Source organism: Melospiza melodia, chromosome 9, assembly GCF_035770615.1.
Source record: "Melospiza melodia melodia isolate bMelMel2 chromosome 9, bMelMel2.pri, whole genome shotgun sequence".
In the NCBI taxonomy this organism is placed as follows: domain Eukaryota; kingdom Metazoa; phylum Chordata; class Aves; order Passeriformes; family Passerellidae; genus Melospiza; species Melospiza melodia.
Window position 1 is genome coordinate 12,448,311 of NC_086202.1, and position 22,727 is coordinate 12,471,037.

Genomic DNA, 22,727 nt, shown 5'->3' on the forward strand with positions numbered 1-22,727 from the left:
CGGTGTGTGGGGACGGAACCGTATGGGCACTGCGGGGCTCCCTCCATTGCAGCGCGCATGGCCTTGCTCTGGGGCACAATTAACGTAATTACGGCCGGACCGCTGAGTTGTCCAGATATTTCTAATACTGCTTCTTTTTTAACCTTGTTTGTTAAACAGAGATTCGGTGATACTTGTCGAAAGGCTGAGAGGACTGGGGGTGCTCAGCCTGGAGAATAAAAGACTCCAGGGAGACGCTACAGCACCTTCCAGTCTCTAAAGGGGCTACAAGAGAGCTGGAGAGGGACTTTGGACAAGGACATGTAGGGACAGAGCAAGGGAGAATCACTTTAAACTGACAGAAAGCAGTTTTATATTAGATATTAGGAAGAAATTCTTTACTGTGAGAGTGGTGAGGCACTGGCACAGGTTGCCTGGAGAAGCTGTGATGCCCCAGCCCTGGAAATGTTCCGGGACAGATTGTATGGGGCTTTGAAGAATTTGCTTCAGTGGAAGGTGTCCCATGGCAGGCTATTGGAACTAGATGATTTCTAAGGTTCCTTCCAACCCAAGAAATTAAATGATGTTATAGAATTAAAACCGTATTTTGAATGAAACTGGTATTGTGTGATTGACAGTCTTTCGGGAAAAATTAAGCGTTCATTGGCGAGTCGCTTGGGGGAAAAAATTAAAAAAATAATCCCAAAACGCGGGGCTATAAACGCACACCGGTTGTGGCTCAGCGCACGTGCGGGAGCGCGGCCGTGCGTTCTGTAGAACTACATTTCCCAGCGTGCCCCGCGGCGTTCCCACGCAGGCGCCCCGGACCGCGGACCGACCCGTGCCAGCCCCGGTCCGTGGACATGGAGGGAGACGCCGGATCCGGGGTCCCGGCGCTGTCGGGCGGGGATGCAGCGGGCACGGGCCAGGGCCTGGGCCCGGCCGATGAGGACCGGGACATGGAGGGGGCCCCCAGCTGCTCGGGGTCGCGCTCCCACCCCTTCGAGTTCGAGCGGGGTCGCTCGGAGTCCAGCGGCGATGAGGACGACGACGAAGACGACGAGGAAGAGGAGGTGGAAGAGGAGGAGGAGGAGATGGAGAGCGACACCAGGGCTCGGTTCGGAACGGATGTTGGGGAGCTCGACTCGGACGACGACCGGGAGGTAAAGGGGGCGGGAGGGTGCCCGGGGCACGCCAGGCCCCGCTCCCGGCGTGCCCCGCGTGTCATAATGGACTTTTTATTATTTTTACTTCTTAAAAAAATATTATGATTATTGTAATATTTATTTTACTATTACCCGAGTTCGCTTCATCTGTCTCGTTTAAGTGAAGCCCTTACAAACTCTCCGCGTGGCTGAGGGTGGTAGACGGTGGCACGTGGGCGAAATAAATGCTGCTATTGAGGGAAAGAAAGCCTTTTAGTCGGGCTTTGAGACGAGGGGAAACGTAAGAATCTAATGTGTCACCTCTTTCAGACACATCTCAGATGGGCGCTCTTGAGGAAATTTGTTCTTTTTTGAAACAGTGTTATTCAGCCAGGAAAGCTGTTGTGGAACTATTTGTGTGCGCTCCCGGTAAATGTTCTTCATGACCAGGATTCAAAGCAATGAGATTTCAGCCTTTGCTTCTATGTGTATTGTATATTTCATAACTGTGTGTACAAACAGGTACGACTGTCTCTTGTCATACAAACTCTCTCTATATCTAGATTTGGGACTCCAACTGAGCATTGCTGAGCATTTTTAAATAATGATGTTGTTTACCACCTGTATCCACTTCAAGCTTGGTGGCTATGTGATAGTTTGTTAAAAGAGTTTATCCAAAAGAACTTTTTCCAAAATGATTAATTGTTTAAAGTTTTCTTTTTAGGTAAGATTCATGAAACAAATTGCATTACTGTTGTCAAAAAGCTCAATTTATAAGACTAGGTAAAAGTCTTTAAAAAATGAGCCCTACATGAGAAGCAACTGATCTGTTAGGAAAACCCATTCCTGTAACATACTGATCCCATTTTTTCCCGTGGTTTTAAGGCTGTGGTATTTTGGAAACTGCAATCAAGGAATTTCATGGCTTAGCCTGTGTATTCAAACTCTCACCAATTTTTGTTTGCAGCGTATGATAAACCTCGCAGAGCTGACCCCCTACATCCTGTGTTCCATCTGCAAAGGTTACTTTATCGATGCTACAACTATTACAGAATGTCTGCACACCTGTAAGTATCATTCAGTATTGTCTGCCCAAGGGTTTAGCTGCAAATTCAAACCAGTTCAGCTGTTGAAATGTTCTGAGTTCAGAAAAATAATTTTCTGTTTGAAGTGAACGTGTGTTGTGTTTATTCTGTTCCTTAAGCAAGATATATTCAATCAATCAATCATGAAGTCAGCTTTCCATATTAAGAAGGAAGATGATATAGGAGAAGATAAAGCCCAAGTAAGACAAAAGCAGAGCTACTACATACATTTTCTTAAATTTTTTTTTTAAGTAGGCTCTGGGAATTTGAGTGTATAACTGAGAAAAGGAAGTTGAATGGCTTTGCTTTTAATGGACTGGAAAGTTTCCTAAGCTGTTATTTAAATTCACAAAACCCCATAAGCTCCTGTAGAAGTACCAGTTCAGATACAGAAACAGTGGTCTGCACCTGTGGCACAGTTTGTCCATAATCTGATGAATGGAAGCAGGGAGGAAATAAATAACTGATTTCAATGTGCTTGTCTTGTTATTTCTCCCCCTGGATCCTAGAGCCAACAATTTTCCCAGTGCTAAAGAACTGTTTTCTCTCCAAACTAATAAAACACCTTTTGTGAAGCTGACTCTTTCAGCCACACCCATGTTCATACCTGAATCTGAGAATCCTGGTTTATTAGATCTCCCAAACATTCACGCTGCATAGAGGGAAAACTTTCTTCTTTTTTTTTTTCCCTTTTTTGGAGCATTGCTCACTGGTTTGTTCTACAGCACAAAGTATTCAGCACAGTTTGCAATTTACAAAGAGGCACAACTGTTTCTAAGGACAGCATAGAGTTGCAAATGCAGCTGTGGTGTCTTAGAACTCTCCTGGTAAGTGTTACTGTTCAGGCAGATGGGGAGCTGACTTGATAATAGGTTATTTATTCTAGGTATTTCCACTTAATAGCATTTTTCCAAGTTTTTAAAGGACTTGCAAAACACAATGAAAGTGGCAGAGTTATGATTTCTTGCCTTGTTTCTACTGAAAGTGTTTGTAGGGTGCTTTTCAGCAGTCAATATTCTGCCTTAGCCCTGCTCATGTTCTACATGCACATTGAACTCTCACTCTGCATCCATTGGATTAGGAGTGTTCAGTGATTTCATTTTGTCTCTGACAAATGATGTATGGCAAGTCTGGGTGTATTTATCCCTTCTGCCTGAACAGATGGCACTGTGTAATGGACATGTGACTCCTGTGGGGTTTCTTTTCTTTACAGTTTGTAAAAGCTGCATCGTGAGACACTTCTACTATAGCAACAGATGCCCAAAGTGCAATATTGTTGTACATCAGACACAGCCCCTCTATAATATCAGGTAATAAATTTGTCCCATTTTTATAGATTTGCTACTTGCTTTTAAATGTTTTGTTCTACAGACATGCAGTGCTTTCCTATTTTAAACAAAGGAAAGTTACAAGAAACAATTATGTTCTTTACTAGCATGAGTTTCACCACAGTAATTAAGATAAAAGGTCTCTATTGTTTTATCTAGTTTGTATCCATTTCTAGGGCTGCCCTGGATATTTTTTTGCATTTGCTCAGTGTTACAGGAGATACAAACACTTAACTATTTGCTTTGATTTCCTTTTAAGACTAAGACTTTTTGGTGTGGTATATTTATTAACTCAAAAAACTGAATTTTAGGTTTTTGAGCTGGTTATGAAGGGTGGTGCTGTCACTCCATGTACATCCCATTTCAATGTTGTATTTGGCATCTTTGTTACAGTTTACTGAAACAATTTTGTTGCACACCAAAGACTCTCCTTTTTTTTTTTTTTTTTCCTTTGTTTCCTATTTGATAGACTGGACCGACAACTGCAAGATATAGTCTACAAATTAGTTGTCAATCTGGAGGAAAGTAAGTCCCTTTTTCTTTTACATTACTATCTAGAGATTGAAAAGAATAGAAAAAAGAGTAATTCAAAGCCTTGTTACTTCTCTGGACTCTTCAAAATAGTTTTGTGATGTTTGGTTATAAGTTGTAATTAATTAACTGTGACAGCTGGCATCTTTCTGGCTGCTGAATGCTATTGTGGTAGTGCTGTGTACCTTTTCTCATGAAACACAGCTGTCACTGTTTCCAGATAAACATGCAGATAATATTTCACAATTTGTTCCTCTTACTTTAGTAGAACTATATAATATCATTCTGTGTAAAAAGTTCACTTGGCTCAGGAGAAAAAAATGCCAAGACCAATTCTCTCAAATGCTTTTATCTTTTCCTCATTGCCATGTTACTTGCCTGATTTTAGATGTGTTTTCTGTCTCATTTATTTTCAACTTTGGGAACCAATGATCCTTCACAGTCCCCCTGGATGGGCTGAGTGAAATATACAATCCAGTGGATATGTATGGACTATAGATGGTATTGCTTTGTATACCATGAACACATATGTAAAAAATATATGTATATATAAAAATATATGTGTATATACAAATATAGTATAAAAAGTACTGTGCTCTATGTGAACAGGTTATAAAATACCATGTTGTGTCACAAGGCATGACAGCCAGAAGGATATTAGTTCCTGCAGCTATTTCAGTATTATTTATGGCCAGTTTCTCTGATTTTCTCCCAGTTTTTACTAACAAAATTTTAGTCAGGGTTTCTTAAGTATTTCAGCCTCATGAAATACTAGTGATGGTGAAGGTCTGTAAAAAGTTTTTGCTGCTCTAACCATTGAAAATTGGTTAATGAGAATGGATATTCTCAGCATCTGAAACATTTCAGCCTGTATTGTGCATTTTTTTCAGGAGAGAAAAAACAAATGCATGACTTCTACAAAGAAAGAGGATTAGAAGTACCCAAACCAGGTAAGCTGTAATCACTTTAAGAAATACTGTTAAGAAAATACTTACCATATCATTTATTCTTAAGGGCTTTCTTTGAAATATTAGTTCACAACTGAAGGTGGAAGTACTGCTGGAAATATGGGATTCTTAGTTATTTGGAATTTATAACTTGCTACAGATCTCAGATTACAAAAATAGATGAATTGGCAGCACTTAAACCCTGATCACGGTTGAATTATTTTAAGCTACATATTTTGCTTACAACCAGGAAATATATATAAAATGTGCCTTAATGTTATTTTCTGGCTGTTAATAAGTAATAGACATGACAAAGGAGTAAAAAGGAGAGCTTCAAAGTCTGCTGAACAGTGGGGGACTGTTCTAATTATTTTGTGTCTTCCTATCAAACAAAGCTCTTTGGAGAGTGCTGTGCTGAAAGCTGTTAAAATTCTGATTCAGATACACAGCACAGAATGTAGGAACAGCAGATTAGTAATAAAAAAAGAGGATGAATTGCATAGGCCTTTTTCCCTGGTGAGCTATTCTGATTTGCTCAGTGCATGTTAGTATCTTATGCTGCTTTTATTTCAAGTTATCTTTGCATTTTGGCTGCTTGAATATTTTAGCTGTCCCACAGCCAGTTCCACCGAGCAGAGGAAGACCCCGAAAGGTTCTGGGTTCAGTGTTTCAGATCCCACCAGAACTTGACATTTCCATACTTCTGGAGTTTATTGGGTGAGTTGTGGGCAAATGTAAGAGCAACTGACTGACATGAGGGTGCTGCTGGCATGTGAGGAGCCATTAACTGGCTCTTGGTTTTCATTAAATGTGCATTTCTTCCATCTCAAATAGTAGTGGGGAGCCAGTTTTAACTTACAGTGTGATAGTGACAGCCAGCTATGCACAGATAGAGGATGCAGGTAATTAAATGTTTAAGATGTATACTTCCTAGGAAGTATAGTTTTAAAATGTAGATGTGTTTTATTTTCAGCAAAGTCGTGCAGTCTCAGTAAACTGAGCAGAGAAATCCCTGTCTGTTCCAGTCCCTGATCCCTGATCCCTGTGGGTGGCAGCACTGTTAATGCTGGATGTGCTCACAGGAAACCCTCAGTGGCTTTCAAATAGTAGAAACTTTTTAACATTGTGAATCCACGTACCTGCCTTAATTTCAGTTTTCATTTTCTTCATGCCTGACTTGCAGAAGTCAGTTCAGACCTCAAACCTAGTAAACTTGTGTCTGCCTGATAAAGAAGATGACTTTTGAATCTGTTATATTTGGTTTTTTGGTAGTTTTATTTGAAATGTCCAGCATTGGCAGCAAAGCAGGTAATACTGTGTAAATATCATCTGTACCATATGGAACTGTCCACTGTGGGTTTTTGTGGTTTTTTTTTAATATGGAGGGAAGCACAGAATGTTTTTAACAAAACAAGATGATGGCTTAACACCATCTATTTTGTATTTTATTTTAGTGACTTTTTTAGCCTTAGATAATTTATATTGTCAAAATCAAAGAGATTGTCTTGGCAATGAGAGATTAATAAAGCATTTTGAAGAAAGAAAACTTGGAATAGATTAGACCAGCCAGAAGAAATTGTTACCTTGAAAGTCTGTCTACATTGTCTCTCTACTGTTTATGGTGTGGTCACCGGTGGCTGTGGAACTGTATCAAAGAAAATGACAGCTGTAGTGAAAAAGCTTTGTTATGTTTGTTTCTTAGTTCATGACAGATTTACTTAGCTCTGTCTGATACCTGGTACATATTTAGAGGTGGAGGTACTCAATCATTGTAACTTGAAGTGCCACGTTAATGTGTGGTCTGCACAAGTGTTTTATTTGCTTGCTGTAGCAAGTGGTCAGCTGATTTTAGGAATGTTTGATTTTTTTGTCCTCTCCAGTGCAATGAAAATACTGCAGTGTTTCCTCTCTCATATGTACATACTTGCTAATGCAATACAAGAATAATGAAATGTCATGTATTGGCCTTAATTAATTGAGAAATTTACACATTGCACTACAAGAAGGAGATAGGTGATCGATGATAGATCACATGCTCAGGCTGTGCAAATCAGTGAACCTTGGCTGAAGCCAGCTGGAAATTTGGTTATTTGCCACCTTTGTATGTATTTCACATTCCAGAGAAACACATGCTGCTTTCCTGAGTTCCTAGATAGCATTAGCATTAATATTGTCATATGGACAGTCTGGAAGGCCAACATCCTGCCCAGGGAGCCCCTGAGGTGGTTGGGTGTGTTCTGTCAGTAACTTCTTAGGTGCTGTCTGTTAAGGTTCCAAATATCAAGGATCATGAAGCATGGAGGTTTAAGCAGCATCAATATGATGCTGCTAGGTCTATGAAATCAATATGATGAACCTAGGCCTATGAAAATTAAAGTTATGTTGTGTTTAAAGATTACTTTAGCCTGCATTGGGTTTTATTCACATTTTATGTAGAGAAATCTTGACATCCTAAATAGCTGAATTTACAAGAAAAATTGAGCAGAAATACAAAGGGTAGGAGAAAAAGATACATCAATTCAGTCCAATATTATTTTATGTATAGCAATTTAATGAAAGGAAGAGCCTCAGTTTGGAAAATAAGCTGGATATGCAAGACTCATAAATCACTAAGTCACTGTTATCATAAAGAGTTTGAGTATATTAATAACTTACAATCTTAGCAATGTTGACTATTTACTCTTCTGTTTTTTCAGAGCAAATGAAGGCACAGGGAATTTTAAGGTACAAATATTATTAAATTTTTATCTTACAGTTTTCTTCAGGAATAATTATAACCTGAATATATTTAGTTTGGTTTTCTTATACTGAGTGCAGCTGGAGCTTTTATCAGAATAATAATTACCAATCTTGTATTACAGTGTATTTAAAACCTATTGTTGTATAACATCACAGCTCCCCAGCATTTTTTCTTCTTTTTATCCTCATATTTCACAGTATTTTTTTTCATCTTCAGTATCCCCTCCTACCCTTTCTGTCTCATATTTGCCCTTCTTTCTGCCTTGTTTACCCTGGGGTTTTTGGGCCACACAGAACATAGAACTGTTTAAAACATTTAAAAATAATCAGTTGCTTATTAATTTTTAAATGTTTTAACAGCATCTGGAGTCCTAATACATATTTAGTCTGTTGCCTGTGAGGTAATGTGCAGGTAGATCAGAGAAGGGTTCAAAACTGTAAGCTGTTTCCCTGTTATTGGGCTGTTGCTTGACTTTGGAGTTTCTGAGGGATTAGTGGCAAAATCTTTAACTTAAAATCTTTATTTATTCTGTGCAGCCTTTGGAAAAGAAGTTTGTGCGTGTTTCTGGGGAGGCAACAATTGGACATGTGGAGAAATTCCTCAGAAGAAAAATGGATCTAGACCCTGCTTGTCAGGTACATCCTTGTTGTAGCACTCACAAGTTGTCTGTGCTTTGGACAGACATTTCCATTGTTCATTAGATTCTAGAAGTAATGATGGAGTTTTTTATACAGTAAGGATTAAAAAAAGAATTGTTTGCAATTCTGTGATCTGCAAGGAACAACTAACTCATTTGCAACCTATTCAGATGTTCATAGTACTCTACTAACTGGACAGAATTTCTAAAGTGCCTTGTAAAATTTCAGCCAAAGAAATTCAAAGCCAAGAGATTCTGCTGTTTCAAAGGAAAACTAGGCAGAAAAGTGGGAATGTGGGAGCATGCAAAGGCATGATGCAACTGCTGCAAGATGAATAGTAGTGAAATTTAACTGAAGGCAAACAAGGGCTAAGAAGGAATTACACTATGGATGGATGTGTTGAAATGTGTATGAATGCAACTACAGACACTTTTCTCCAAAAAAGAATTCAAAGGAACAGAATATGGTACAAAAGAATTTAACTTCATATTTCTCCATTTTGAGAGGAACTGCTTGTCAAAACCAGTTTCCAATTCTTCTGTGTATTTCAGCAGCCATTCAGTTGGGAAAGTGCAAGAGTTCTGTAGTGTGTAAATAATTCTTAAAGCTGTCAGTTCCTGGAAGATCAAGCTGATGCTGTTGTGAAGGCAGATGGTAGAAGTTTAGTGCTGGGTTTGGAGTTAGGGCTGTTTTTATACAGCAGTAACTTGGGACAATTCAGCATGACTGCTGTGCCTCAGTAATGAGTACTCATGCTGCTTACCTTTTCAGTGGTGACAAAGCAAATCAAATATAAATTATCCATCCTGCAGAGGAATTAATGTATTTTTATTTGCTGGTTTCCTCTCAGTGAGAGTCTGTAGCTTTTACATGGTGGTGACTTGATATTCTAAACAAATACAAGTATCCTCAAAATGAGGCTGGAGAAACTTCTTGCATTATTTAGTTCTTGTTTATTTGAGGGGAAGGAATTGTTTTGTTTGTTTGGATTTTCTTAAATAGTACATCAGAATCTCAATTTTCAGGAACACTGAGCATCTGTCTTGTAAACTGCAGGTGTCCATCTTTCAAAATCACCCTGAGCCTATGTGCTGGGTCTTCCAGATTGTAAAATCTTAAGATCATCTGTAAGAGAACTTGGGATTTTTTACACTCATTAGTTACTCTCTACTTGGACTTTGCCAGACAGGTACAATCCCCTTGGTTAAATGGTTAAATGTTACTAAATCTCAAAAGCTGATGATTTCATAGGTGTCCTTTCTCAAGATGTTCTTGATGCTGAGCCAGTCACTCCTATCTCTGCTAGTGTCTAGTTTGCCATTGTGTAAGGTGTAAGGCACAATCATTGTCTGGTTCTAATCCTTGGTCTCTTCTGTGCAAGCCCTGCCTGTTTGGAGGAAATGATAAATCTTCTTTCTTCTTTAAACAGATGCCTTGGCTGCCTTTTTTTCCTCATCTTAAATGATGTGCTCCCATTTTTTTTTTAGCAAGTATTTTTTGGTCATTAGAAACCTGCAGTTGATTTTTATGCCCCAAGTCATGACTGTTGTCTTGATATCTAGGCTCATCTTTAAAAAAATTGGAAATTCAGGAAATGAAGCTGGAAGTATTTCTTTCTAGCCTGTGATCATTTCTTTGTCATATGGGGACTAAGATTAAAGGAGTGAATGTACTGAGCTGTTACCTTCTCATGGTAGTACACAGAGCTGAAGCTGATGGTTTGTTGGTGAACATGGAGAAAGTGAAAGAGATGTCAGACAAGTCATTGAGGATTAATAAGCCTAATTAATAAGACTAATGAATCATGTCTTACTCCAGCTTCCCAGGATGGCCAATAAACTAAAACAAAATTAGGGAGAACCTGATTCTGAATTAGCATAAGCAGAAAAATTTAGAGAACTAGGTTACAAGCCATATGTGCAAGGAATTTAAATGTAGAAGATTCTTTGCTGCTTTTTTTAGTTTGTTCTAGAAATTTGGAAGTGTTGAGGACTGCAGTGGTTCATTTCCTGTCAGCTTCCCCAAAGTATGTTAAAAAAGAAATAGATACTAACTTTGAACAACAAGCTCTTCCTTTTAATATTACTTCTTTATTATTATTTTCCAACTCTCTTCATTACCTAAAATAATAGATTTCTATATAAAATGTCTTGAGTTTGGTGTTTTTAGTTTGGAACTGGAGTCCAAGAATTCAATTTCCTTGGAAAGCTTGGAAGTTTCTTTCAGAAAATTAAGTTTCAAACATATTGAGCTAAAATGCGCTACATTTGCTGTACTTTTTACTATCTTTACTTACAGAAAATTTATTGCAACAGGGTTGACTTGTGTCTTGATTGGGACTTGAAGGGACAGAGTGTTTCCTCCTTTATCTCCTCAGTGTATCAATTGCATTTTTGGCTTCGTTGCTGAAACTTCTCCTAAGGACACTAGGTGTGGTTGTTTTGTGAGTGCAGCCAGTTCCTCCTGAATATCACCTGAGTTTGACAGTCTGCAAAGGTCCTGTTTGAGAATGTTTCAGTCATTCCCTGTTAGAGCTCATTTGGTGACCAAGTGATAGAAGGTATGTTACCCACCGCCTGAACTCCTGGCTCTGCTTGGACATCTCTGACTTAATCTTTTCACATGGAGTTTGAGCTAATACTTGCCCTTCTTCATTGACCTGCACAAGTGCAATGGATTTAGGTTAATGAAAATGTGAAATAAGCCATCTGGCTCGTGTGTGGCAGTATATATAGAAGTCTAAAAACCAGTTTTAAACCTACTGCCTTTGTTCTTTTTTCTCCCCTATTCTGAGAATTCAAATTGCTTTCAGACTTCTGTAACAGCATTTGCAAATGGATTATGATTTAAATTCCCTAGTTTATCTGAAGGTTAAGGCTTCATTTATTTTTATCTACCACTTGGGCTGGCAGACTAGTTTCCTCTTTCTGATGCTTTGTTTTGAACTCTGTGCTTTGGGCAATGACTAATTTTTGTATATGTGTTTATGTTTACTTCTAATTACAAGGTCTCTCTTGAATATTCTTGCTGGAATTTGGGAGAGGGTGAAAATATTTTTTAGAAACTGAAATTGCCAGTAATAGCTAAGTAGGTAACATCTGATAGGAGCTAAATGCAGCTTGTGGTGTTTGGAATCCAGTAGATTCTTGTCTGTGGCATCAAAAGTTTTCTTTAGAGTGTGATTTCCTTTGATCTCCTCCTGCAAAATTCCTTCCTGCTATTTCTTCTGTAAGGATGAGAGAAGCTGCTGAAAGACTTGCAGCTCAGCTGCTTGGAATTCATTAATGTGGCTGATTGAACAGAAATGTTCTGTTACCAGATGTGCATTCCTAAAAGTGTGTGAGCTGCAGTCTGGGGGGACACTGGGAGAAAGGACTCTGTGCTCATACACAGTGCAGTTGTTGATGCAATTCCTTTATGCCAGTCTTGGACCCTGGAATAAAAGCATCCAGGGCCTCTGGAAAGTAAACAGCAGCTAGAGGAAATAGGAAATTCTGACAGCTTTATAAATAACTAGCTCAAATACTCATATCAGTCTCTAAAACTTTGTGTTTTCCTTGTCCTTCCCTAGGTAGTATGAGTTGGTATAGAAAAAAAATTGATTGAAGCCTACTGCTTTCTGGGCCACATTCTCCCTTAGGATGAGTCTTATGTGAGGTGTCCCTTGCATGAACTTTTTCTATTTTTATATATGTCTTACTTTGTGAACATGAATTTATAATTGTCTGTTATGGTGGCTTTTAGAGAAGTAGCTCTAATAGCAGACATGTCACCAAAAGAAAAGAAATGGCATAATGCAAAACCTACTTTATTTTAATAAGAATTTTTTAACAGAAATGATTGAGTATTCAGCAGATTCACTTTCATGCTTCCTTTCAACAAAATGTCAAGCTGCAGTTACTGCTGTCTCAGGCAATCAGTAGTAGTTGGCTTCAATTTTACCAGTCATTTGAAATTTTAGTAAATTCATGGCAGTGATGGTGCTGGTGCCTCTTTTGTAATGGAACATATAAATTCCTGTATGATACAAGGATTCCTCTGAGACACATTTCACAACTTATTTTTTGCACTGACCTGAGATTTATTTTTTCATTGTATGTTTTTTCTCTTGTCCTTATAAAAGAAGTGCTAGCATAACAATTAGCAGGCAGAATTTCAGACTTTGGGGGCTGGAATTAGGAGATTAAGCATTTGTTATTCAGAGAACTCTAATACATTAAATGTGTGAAACTTGTCTCAATTTATTATTAGACACTGGCTCTTTAATAACTGCTGTTTGAAACTGGAGCAGCAGGTAAAACAGTGTACTTTCAAACAAGCATTCTAATTCTGTTTTGAGAGATTCTCAGCAGCTGTGACTGTCTATTTGCATCCTGTATTGGTCAAACAAATTAGATTTTCTGTTTCTGTAGAATATATAAAACATTTATGTGATATGTTTCATTGGGAGCAAGATTGAGTTTTCAGTGCTTTATGCTATAAAAATTGTAGAAGTAAGCTTACAAGCAAAAGTAATTAAACTCATGTGCCTGGAAAGCAAAGCAGTCATGTTTGTCTTCCTGCAGTAATAACTGTAGAGGTTAAAAATGCATGGAAGATAGCAAGAAAGAACTGCAGACAGTTTTCCAAAAGGAAAATAAATAAATTTTTTGAGTACTATGTTAAATACATCAAGTGTTGATGTTAAATATATGACTATATATGGATCAATATCTAATCAGTATTTACAATTATGTCCACACAAATTTTTACTTCCTGGTAGCTAAAAGCAGAAGTGCTGCGAAGCAGTTTACATCTTCTGCACATTAAGAATCAAACACAAAGAGAGTATTCTGCATCAGTCTCATACAATATAGGTGGTGCAGTAAATTAGTCCTTTTTGAACCTCTGAGGAGTAGAATTCCTGCATTCCCAAGTCTCAGAACAATGTGGTCTGCCAGCACAAATCTTACTAAATCTTTCCATGAAGAACAAGAGAGAGGTAGTGGGTCAGGCTGCAGAGGAGGATAAATCTGGGGGAGTGGAACAGCTGCAGCACAGAGCACGTCCTGTGGTGGATGGTGGCTGTATAAACCAATACATCATGATACTGCAGTGTGCTCCCACTGCTGCAGGGGCAGGGCTTAGACAGTCCCTTGAAGAAAGCTGTGGGACTGCTCATTATCAATGCTCTTTATCTTCAATTTTGAGGTCTTGTCAATTCATAGATGAGAGCACTCTCATTTCCTTATCTAGAAATTGCTCATAAGGAAATTGTAAGCAAGCTCCAGTTGAGAGAGAAAAACAGTGCTGTGTTAGCTGCTCTAATTTGGAATGTTAGAGACTGGATTTACATTATACACTGTAAATACATGGTAACTTTATAGAGGCCTATTTTTCATAATAATCAAGAAAGGAATTCAAAATACCTGATTAAGGCTTGTGTTTTCCACAAAATTACTGTTTTTATGGGTAGATACTAAACAAGTGCCTCCCATGGAATTGCAGGCACCACTGACAGAGTTCAGCTGCAGCAGAGTACAATGCATGTAACTGCTGAGAATGCCCTGCAGCTGCACCCCAGGAATACTGACTGAGTGCATGCTGAAAGAGGACTGTCACGTAATGGCTGACAGTGACATGCACCAAGATGCTCCTTTCTATTAAGGCACTTCTTCCAAAGTATTAAGTGAAAATAGTCAGGTGTTTTCTCCCTTGAGGTAAGGAGGGTGGCAATGGCTCTTTTTTTTTTTGGTGGCACAAACAAGTTACCCTCTTTTGCAACTGATGAATGATGGCAGATGTTTGTGTGGTTGTTCTAATACATTATCTACATTCCCATTAAATTCATCACAGCTATTACTAAAGAGCTTGTTTCAGTGGACACACCAAACTGAGAGAAACAATAAACTGTCCTCTCTGTTCAGCAGTGAGCCCAGGTCAGGGCCATGAAAGGCTTTAGGGCAGTGCAGTAGTGCTTTGAATGCTAAAAACATTTGGATAACAGAGGCAAAGATAGCTTTAGTGTCTAACATGATGGCATTGAACTCTGCTAATAAAATTGAAAGGGCTTGGATACTGTTTTGCTACTCCAAAGGCAAGTTGGCCTTAACCATGCTTGTGTTTTTTCCCAGGTGGATATAATCTGTGGTGATCACCTGCTGGAGCACTACCAGACACTGAGGGAAATCCGTCAGGTCATAGGAGAGAGTGCAGTACAGGTATGTGGCAGCTGGGGCTTTGTTCCAGGTTTTTTTGGTTCCAAACAGAAGACCTCTCTTAAGCCCTCAGGTAGCACCAGCTTGTCTGAAGAAGCCACTTGGAAAAATCTCTCCAGATTATGCAAAATCATTTTTATCTTGTAAGTAGAGTTGACAAAGTGCACCATGTTCTTCTTGGTCTCATGATGTTCTGGGTATGAGGGGTTTGTGTTGGGTTTTGTTTTGGGGTTTTTTTTCCCCCAAAACAAGTTGCTACCTTACCAATGATAAAATGTACCAGCCATTCTTTCAATTAACATTCCTTGTTTTTGCTCCCTGGCAATTGCATCTCTGCAGGAAATCAGAGGACAAATCCCAAATAAGGCTATCCTTTTGACTGGGTCAGGAGAATAAACTTGCTTATAAAAACACAAACCACAGATAGAGGGTAATGAATGCAGTAAATGTGCTTGATGCATATTGCATTGGCTCTGGTCACAGCAGGAGTGTATGGCCAGCTATTTCTTGTTGATAACTTGCTGTCTGTAGTGTTGCTGACTTTGCAAATAAGAAAGCATTTTCTTAAAATTCTTTGTGAATCTTTTCAAAGCATCTTTAAAGGACCATACCATTTCAGAAGTACTGCAGAAACAATGAAGTACTCTGCCAAGTGCATCGTTGGATAGAGATGTACAGTTGTGATATATGGTAAATTGTATCTTAATCTGAACTAGGAAGTCTGAAAAGTTAATATTTAATACAGTAGGAAGAAACAGGATTAGGTTGGTATTTTATTTGGAAAGCAATCTTAGCAGATAGCAGAAGGGCTAAAATAGTAGTAGCAAGATCAGCTCTCCCCACTTGTTTGTGCACACACATGCACAATCATTTACATTTAAAATTCCTGCTGAGCTCTCTTATTCTACAGGAAGGCTTCTGTGTTGGAGGCAGGAAGTAAAAAGCTGAATTTGAGATCTCTTGGACTTTGCATCACTTGTAGCTGATTTGAATCACTAGGAGGGGTCCCAGAGTCAGGGCAGAGGTGTTTGGCTCATGGTAATATTGGCAAACATTAAAATCTGTGAGGCTTGTGCTGTTTCTGCAGTTGAAGGGAATAAATTCCACACCTGATGTCTTAGCTGGTTTATAATAGCATAAAGAAGAAATGAAGATGTAACCTAATCCAGTTTGGGGAGCAGGGGATAGAAACTGGGGGGAAGTGGGTACTGGTAACCAGCTTGTTTCTGACACTATGAGTCATTGTAAGTAAATTCAGCAAACAGCACAAAGTGATGGAAGTGCTCTCTGCTGAAAGCTTCAGTAAATGGCAGGGGATGATACATTTCTCACTCCTGGGCTACAGTCACATGTATGGTTTTAGACTTGAGCTTAGCACAAAAGCTTTTCATATATGAGAAATGCTCTTGGGGGAGCACTTCAGTGAATACTGCAGCAGTTTCATTTCTTGTCAGAACTGGGTCTGCCTGATTGATGTTTGGTGATAAAGCACCAGTCAGCAGCTCCACAAAGAGAGCAATTGCCTTGAGATGCATTCTCCAGTGATGTTTCAAATCTCATTGCCAAATCAGTATGCTAGCAGTTAATTCTCTCAAGGCTTCTCTATTGGACAAATAAATAGAAAAGAAACATCTTGGCTTATTGTGAAGTCTTGTTCTTTCATTGTCACTTTCAACAGGAAATTTGAAAGACCAGGTTCATCTTCATTTTCTCTTCATATTGTTAGAAGATCTCTAAGGATTCCAAATAGTTACAGTTGCAATGTTGCTTCTTTTTTGATATTGAAATAATGACATTTTCATGGTTTTTAGTCTAACATAATATTTTGTTTTAGAAATCAAGAGGGTGCATTTCTACAATTAAAAAAAACTTGGGAAATATTTTTAGGTAATTAACCACAAAAAAAATCCCAACGAATGGGTCAAATCTAAAATGGTGAGGGTTGTTTGTTTCTCACAGGATCTGAAATTCAGTAAGGGGCACAGTTGTCCTGGCCAGTCAAACTACAAGTACAGAGGAATATTTGATGAATTTAACATTAAACTCCAAGGGCATCTTGTGTCTTTGTAACTTTCCAGCCTTTCCAAATCAGTGTTGGAGCTTGAATGTCCCTAACAGCTCTCACCAGAATGCTGAGACACTGTTCAACACTGCTGCTGTCATTTACAGGTTTCTGAGGTTCATTGTAGATGCTTCATGCAGAGAAAAAAGCTTCAGTAACTACTTCTGCAACAGAAAGTCATTTGAAGGAATAAACATTGGGCTCTTTTATTTAGATGAGTACAACCACTGTTAGAGGAGAAAAATAGCTGCTATTCTGAGTCACATTTTTCACTTGCAAGTTCATTCATGTCAGCAGTTATTCTTTTTGCTGGGAAAAGTGATTATAAAAATGCAGATAAGTTTCTCTTTGGCAAATATATTAATTATAACGTGCATTCTTTGGTAGCATTTGCATCATCACATATGTTGTGTGATTTATTGTTCTGAGCCATAATCACTGTGGTGCTCTTAGTGGCTTTTACTTACATTGAATGGTTCTTAAGATTTGTTTGTGAAGATTTTGGGTGTTGTATTTATTTTTCTTTTTTTTCCTACTGACTAGCAGTGTGTAATGATGCCTTAGAGCCTGAGTAAATGAAAGTCTCCTGGAAGTGCAAGCTGGATTTTAGCTGTTCTGGATAGATTTCTGCCTTTCCAACAAGTGTGGGAAGACCAAATGTGATCTGATCATAAAATAAATATTCCTGACACTGATCCCCTAGTAACTTATTTGGGTTGTTTTAATTGGGTAAATAGGCAACTAATTTTAGTAGTTGAATGTAAGCAAATAACATGTTCATTTCTGATAGTTGATAGAAGGCTAAAAAAGAATCAGGAATAAATCTTGTTTAATCTTGTAGATGTCAAGATATTTTGACATTTCTGAAGTTGGGTGGTTGGTTAAATCTTCCTAATTAGCTGAAAGTAGGATTTCTAGCTCTGTTTAGGGCAAAAACATACAAAACTCATTGACAGAATTTATATAGTAAGAAACAAGTTTGCTCTTTTAATTTTTTAAACAGTGTAAAGCTGGTGGACTTTACTGCAAGGAGTGATCAAAGACACATGGACTTTTAACAGCTCAATTTTGTCACCAGGCATTGAGATCTGCCTGTAATTATGAGTTTGATCAAGTAGCTGAGAAAGGAAGCTTGTTATTAACTAAAAGGGAATATAACTTCTTCCCAGTAGCACCTTCCTCCCCTCTGCTGCACAAAGGCAACCTGATCCAAGCTGCTGGTTATTTTCACTTGTCTAAAACTGGGCCCTCTCAGAGTTCTGCATCACTGATGGATATAAAGAGCTCACACATGGGAAAAGCTAAAAGGAGTAGCTTCCTTGATGTCCTTGGCCCTTGGCACAGAGGTTTGGCAGATTATAATGGTCTCTTTGTAGCTCTCACCTTTTTGTAACCCAATGCTGTTGTGCTGGTTTTTTGGTCTCCTGAGCTAGGCAGGAAGAACTGTGCTCTAATTTAATTACTGTGACCTTCTAGCACACATTTCCTATGAAGTGTTTTACTCTTTGCTATGGGATTATTGAATTTGGAAAGTGGGGCACTTTTTGTTGCTGCTGCTCTTAGAACATCAAAAGGTGTGTATGCTCTGATATAGCTATCAGTTCCACTCTGAAATTTATAGCTGGGTGTAACAGGTGGGATCCTTTGCATTTTTTGTAGGTCAGGGTCACAAATGTGTGTCAAAGGACACTGGAGAGCTTTGCTTTTCTTTTGTGCCTGTCTGACTTAGCCTTGAGATTTGTAATGGGCAGTGAGAGCTCATTCTCTGTTTGGACTTCCTTTTAATAACAGCATCTAGAGAAAGTAGCTGAGCATAGATAGAAGTGTGTAATCCTTTACAAGTGAATAATTACAGAGTAAGAAGTGCCAGTACTGGGGGTAACTCTCAACTTCTCTTTGTAGAGAAGGAATTGCAGTGGTTTTGGCCTTGGGTTTAACAGGGCTATTTCCTTTAAATGTCCTGCTGCCAAATGTACCATTTCAAAATTATTCATCAAAGAATACATTGTAGCATTTTCTTCTTGTATAAATATTTATTTCCTTTAAGAAACTGGAAAATAGAGGAAAAACTGGCTTTGACCACTTTTTTCTCCAAAAATAAAGTTTTGAATGTGTCTTATTTTCTCTTTTGAAGGAACTAATGGGCACAAGGAATAAGTACCTTTGGGAAGGTATAACAACGTTTTCATGTTCCAAGAGGTTCCTGAGTAACCTCTTAGAACCTGTTCTGCCTTGCAATGCTGCTATCCCAATTTATGCTAATCACCTAATAAGTTAAAGCTCCTGTATCCTTTCAGGAGTTAGCAATGAGTTCCTGGTTATTAACAGGGTAGGAAGATGAAGAAAAGTTAGTGAGTTGGTACTAATACATTATCTTACAGCCTGTGTCTTAACAGGTAAAAACATCTGAAGCGAAATGCAGTAAAAATTCTAACACGTCAGTTGGTATTAGTGTAGTTCTCTCTTCACAAAAGAACTTTTTTTAAAGTCTGTCCATATAAGTAGGTGTAATGCAAAGTCAGATTCCCAGTGCCTCTGTGGTGGAAGCACACTAAGTGCTAGGCCTTTCAGCAGCTGTGAATTAAGTGACATAAGTAAGACTAATGGCTCAGAATTGTCCTGTTTCACAGGTGAAGGGATTTTTTGTTATGTCAAGCAGTCTTTGAAGAGAAGAAACACGAGTTAATAAACTAATAGTTTGTCATTTGGAGGTTTTTTAATCCAATTCATTTATTACTTAATAAATGTATATAGTAATAGTCTGGACTCTTGTGCTGCAACTTTTGGCAGCACTTTCCAGAACTACTTAATGGATTATATTTTTTTCTGCTCCACAATGCCATGTGGAAATCAGCATGACTTGTAACCAAGAGCCTATTGTATGATGATAATGCCATTGTAGCTTTATTATAAAAGCACTACCAGATTTTACCTTTTTTTTTACCACACTTTTCCATCTCAAAGAGGAGAGGAGAGTACAGTTATTTGCCTTGATAATGAGACACAGTATCAACTGGTGAGGTTGTGCCTGGGGTCCTGCCATGCAGCAGTTGTACCAGCTGGTGACAGAAATGGCTTGGGAAGAAGGAAAAGTGCTACTATGAGACATCTTCTTTTCTTCTCTCTAGGATGGTCTACTTGTACTGCACTATGGCCTGGTGGTGTCTCCACTAACCTAAAGGTGTCTGGAATATCAGAAGGCAAAAGATTCTGAAGTCCTGGAGCTTCTTCAGTGCTGTTTCTCACCAAAGAAGCCGTCGTGTTTCCTGTGGCAGGAAGCGAGTGAAAGGAACCACCACTCACTGCTGTGTGCTTGTAATGTAACCTCTGATTTCACCACTGCAAAAACTTGCAGCTTCTCTAAGTACAGCTGTAGATGTTGCTATGCTTCATGTTACTGATTACTGTCTTCAAATTTCACTCAGCTCAGGGAAATTAAATGCTCCAAGTAGCTAATTTTTTTTACTTTCTAAACCCACAAGATTTCACAGGGTGAACAGCCTTTTTTTCCTCTAAGCTCTGAGATTTCTCTGGCTGTCTAAGTGTCTAGCTAGAACAGTGCTCTCAGGGATGGTCTTCAATGAGCAGTATAGTTTGTTTTGGGGTAGAGACAGTCATTTGCCTAAAAAAAATATACTGTGATCATCTGCCTTTGGATGTGATTTGGGGAGAGGAAGGAAACTTCAGAAATGCAGACCAAAATAGGTAGAAAATAATGCAGCATAAGCATTGTTTTCTGAGAAGTAGCATTAAATTTGTTGTTTTTCTTGAAGAAAGACAATTTTGTTTGCACTGGAAATATATTTGCTGATAGTTTGGCTTATACCAAATGGTGGATCATGCATCTCTAGTCTGAATGGAGATGAGCTGGCTGTAAGCTGGTTAAACTATGCATGGAAAAAAGAAATAAAATTAGCACCTCTTTCTACCTGCTTGCTGTATATAAAGTAATCACTGTCAATCTGTTATCATGTAAAATCTGTCAACTGATTTGACTGTCAGACACATAAATCCATTCACTTTAGCACATACCTCTCCAGCAGCTGTGAAAATGGTCACTTTTTCCACTCTTTCTAAGGTGTTTTAGTGCATTGTAGTGGAGATCAGGGTTAAGTAATGTAATACCTGCCTGTTACTACCAGATTCACAGAGGACATTAGGTGACTTTAATTTTAACATGTTAAAATTAGGTTTGGTGACAACTGTAACACTTCAGATTTTCTTCTGTTTGAAGAAGCATTTGTGCAACATTAAGGACCAGAGGGCTCTGTGTGTTATGCTCATGCTGCATAGTCATCAGTGTGGGGATTCATGAAAGCTTCCATTGGGCACCAGGCTCCTTCCCTCTCCTACAGTCAGTGCAGGGAAAGGGAAGAGATTCCTTTGTGAGGCATTTCAGAGCACCTAAGTTACAGCACCATAGAACTGTTAGGGTTGGACAGGCCTCATCCAGTCCAACCCCCCTGCCAAGGCAGGGTCACCCAGAGCAGGAGACACAGGAATGTGTCCAGGTGGGTTTGCAATGTCTCCAGAAAGGGAGACTCCACACCCTCCTTGGGCAGCCTGCCACCCTCAATGTAAAGAATTTCCTTCTTCTTTCAGATCCCTTTCTTTCTTTCAGTCAGCTGGTGAGGCAGCAGCAGCAACTGAGCTAAGTGCAGGGGTGAGGGTTTGACTGACCTGTCCAGGGGTTCTGGAGCTTGGGGACAGCTGAGCAGTGACCCCAAGCTCCATCCAGACCTGGAAGCCCCTGGCAGCCAGTCAGGCATGGAGGGCACATTGCCAGGAGCAGAGAGGGGCATTTAAGTGTCCCTAAGGAGCAGAGCAACCCCTTGTGGCCTCTGCTGAACCCACTCCTGGAGCTCCTTGTCCTTCTTGCACTGAGATCCCAGAACTGGGCACAGCACTTCAGGTGTGGCCATGCCAGGGCTGAGTAGAAGGGTGGGATCACTTCCCTTGGCCTGGGGCCACTCTCTTCCCAAAGCACTCCCAGATTCCATTGGCCCTCCTGGCTGCTGGGGCTCAAATGTGTTTGTTCACTGTCAGCCAAAGAGGACTGGCATCCTTTTCTAAAGAAAGCTTTCATGAATCCTCCCTCAGGTCTTTACTGTAAACATTGTTTTGTCTGTGAAGGTGGCACCATAAGAAAAAAAGAGTTTTGTTTGAAGTAACTCTCATGATGCTTCTAAATATGTAACAAAAAGCCTTTTTAGCTACAAACTCCTATTTTACCTTTAAAGTTTGTATAAAAGTAGTGTTTAAAATGCAGCAGAAAATGAGATTATTTTGTAAACACCTTGTGAGTTGTGTTAATAAAAGATTATATATTGTAACAGTAAAATAAACTTTATTTTAGCCAATTTAAAATTGAGCCCTTGTGTTTCTATGCTATGTTTCCTATGTCAACCTCAGAATTATAGTAGATGATAGTGAAACTGCTGAATGTGCTCTGGGGTTGTTAGAATGACAAATTTCAATTAAGAGGCTGAATGGTGAAGGGTAATTCAATCCCAGAGTCTCCACTGGAGCTAAGTGTGGTATTGTTAGCTGGAATAACATGAAATCTCTGGAACTCTCCTTTTAATGAGGATTTTGGTGAGAATAGTTCAGTAAAGAAGTCAAGATGATTTTTCCACAGAAATACAGGAGAAATAATTGTGTGTAGTTAAAGGACCCCTTTGTTCATCAACAAGAACATATTTTTGTGAAAGCCACCTCTCAGTTATTCTCATGTTTATGGCTGTTGTTCTCACATCCCTGTGAAATGAATCTTTCTCTGCCATTGGAATCAAGGCATCTGGTTCAAATACTCAATATTGCCCCTTCCTTTTCCATTATCACTCAGGGGTTTGTTTTCAAATTTATAGCTCTGTGCTAAAAAGTCATTATCAGTATAGTCACATTTTACATTGCAAATTCACCCTTAACCCTGACTTGAACTTCACATCTACAGAAGGGCTCATGTGCAGAGTTTAACAGCTGTTTAGAAGCTGATAGTTAATTCAAACTAATGTCATTCTAGGATGTATTTGACTTGCATGGCCCCAAGAGGGCTGTGCTGCCACTGGCACTAAT

General features: G+C 39.0%; 1 protein-coding gene across 1 annotated transcript; it reads left to right on the forward strand.

Annotated features, from left to right (window-relative positions):
- Nucleotides 1-809: 809 nt before the first annotated feature.
- On the forward strand, nt 810-22,019 carry PCGF6 (polycomb group ring finger 6). The gene is made up of 10 exons (XM_063163283.1): nt 810-1,142; nt 2,092-2,191; nt 3,423-3,519; nt 4,007-4,062; nt 4,959-5,018; nt 5,624-5,732; nt 7,712-7,739; nt 8,292-8,390; nt 14,507-14,593; nt 19,781-22,019. The coding sequence occupies exons 1-10, from the start codon at nt 843-845 to the stop codon at nt 19,829-19,831; spliced, it is 987 nt and encodes a 328-aa protein (XP_063019353.1). The 5' UTR covers nt 810-842; the 3' UTR covers nt 19,832-22,019.
- Nucleotides 22,020-22,727: the final 708 nt, after the last annotated feature.

Excerpts from the sequence above, each read along its gene's own strand:
- PCGF6 (XM_063163283.1), top strand. The coding sequence starts at position 843 with ATGGAGGGAGACGCCGGATCCGGGGTCCCGGCGCTGTCGGGCGGGGAT. Across the intron at positions 3,520-4,006 it reads CAGCCCCTCTATAATATCAG|ACTGGACCGACAACTGCAAG; the intron begins GTAATAAATTTG and ends CCTATTTGATAG. Across the intron at positions 8,391-14,506 it reads ATCTAGACCCTGCTTGTCAG|GTGGATATAATCTGTGGTGA; the intron begins GTACATCCTTGT and ends GTTTTTTCCCAG.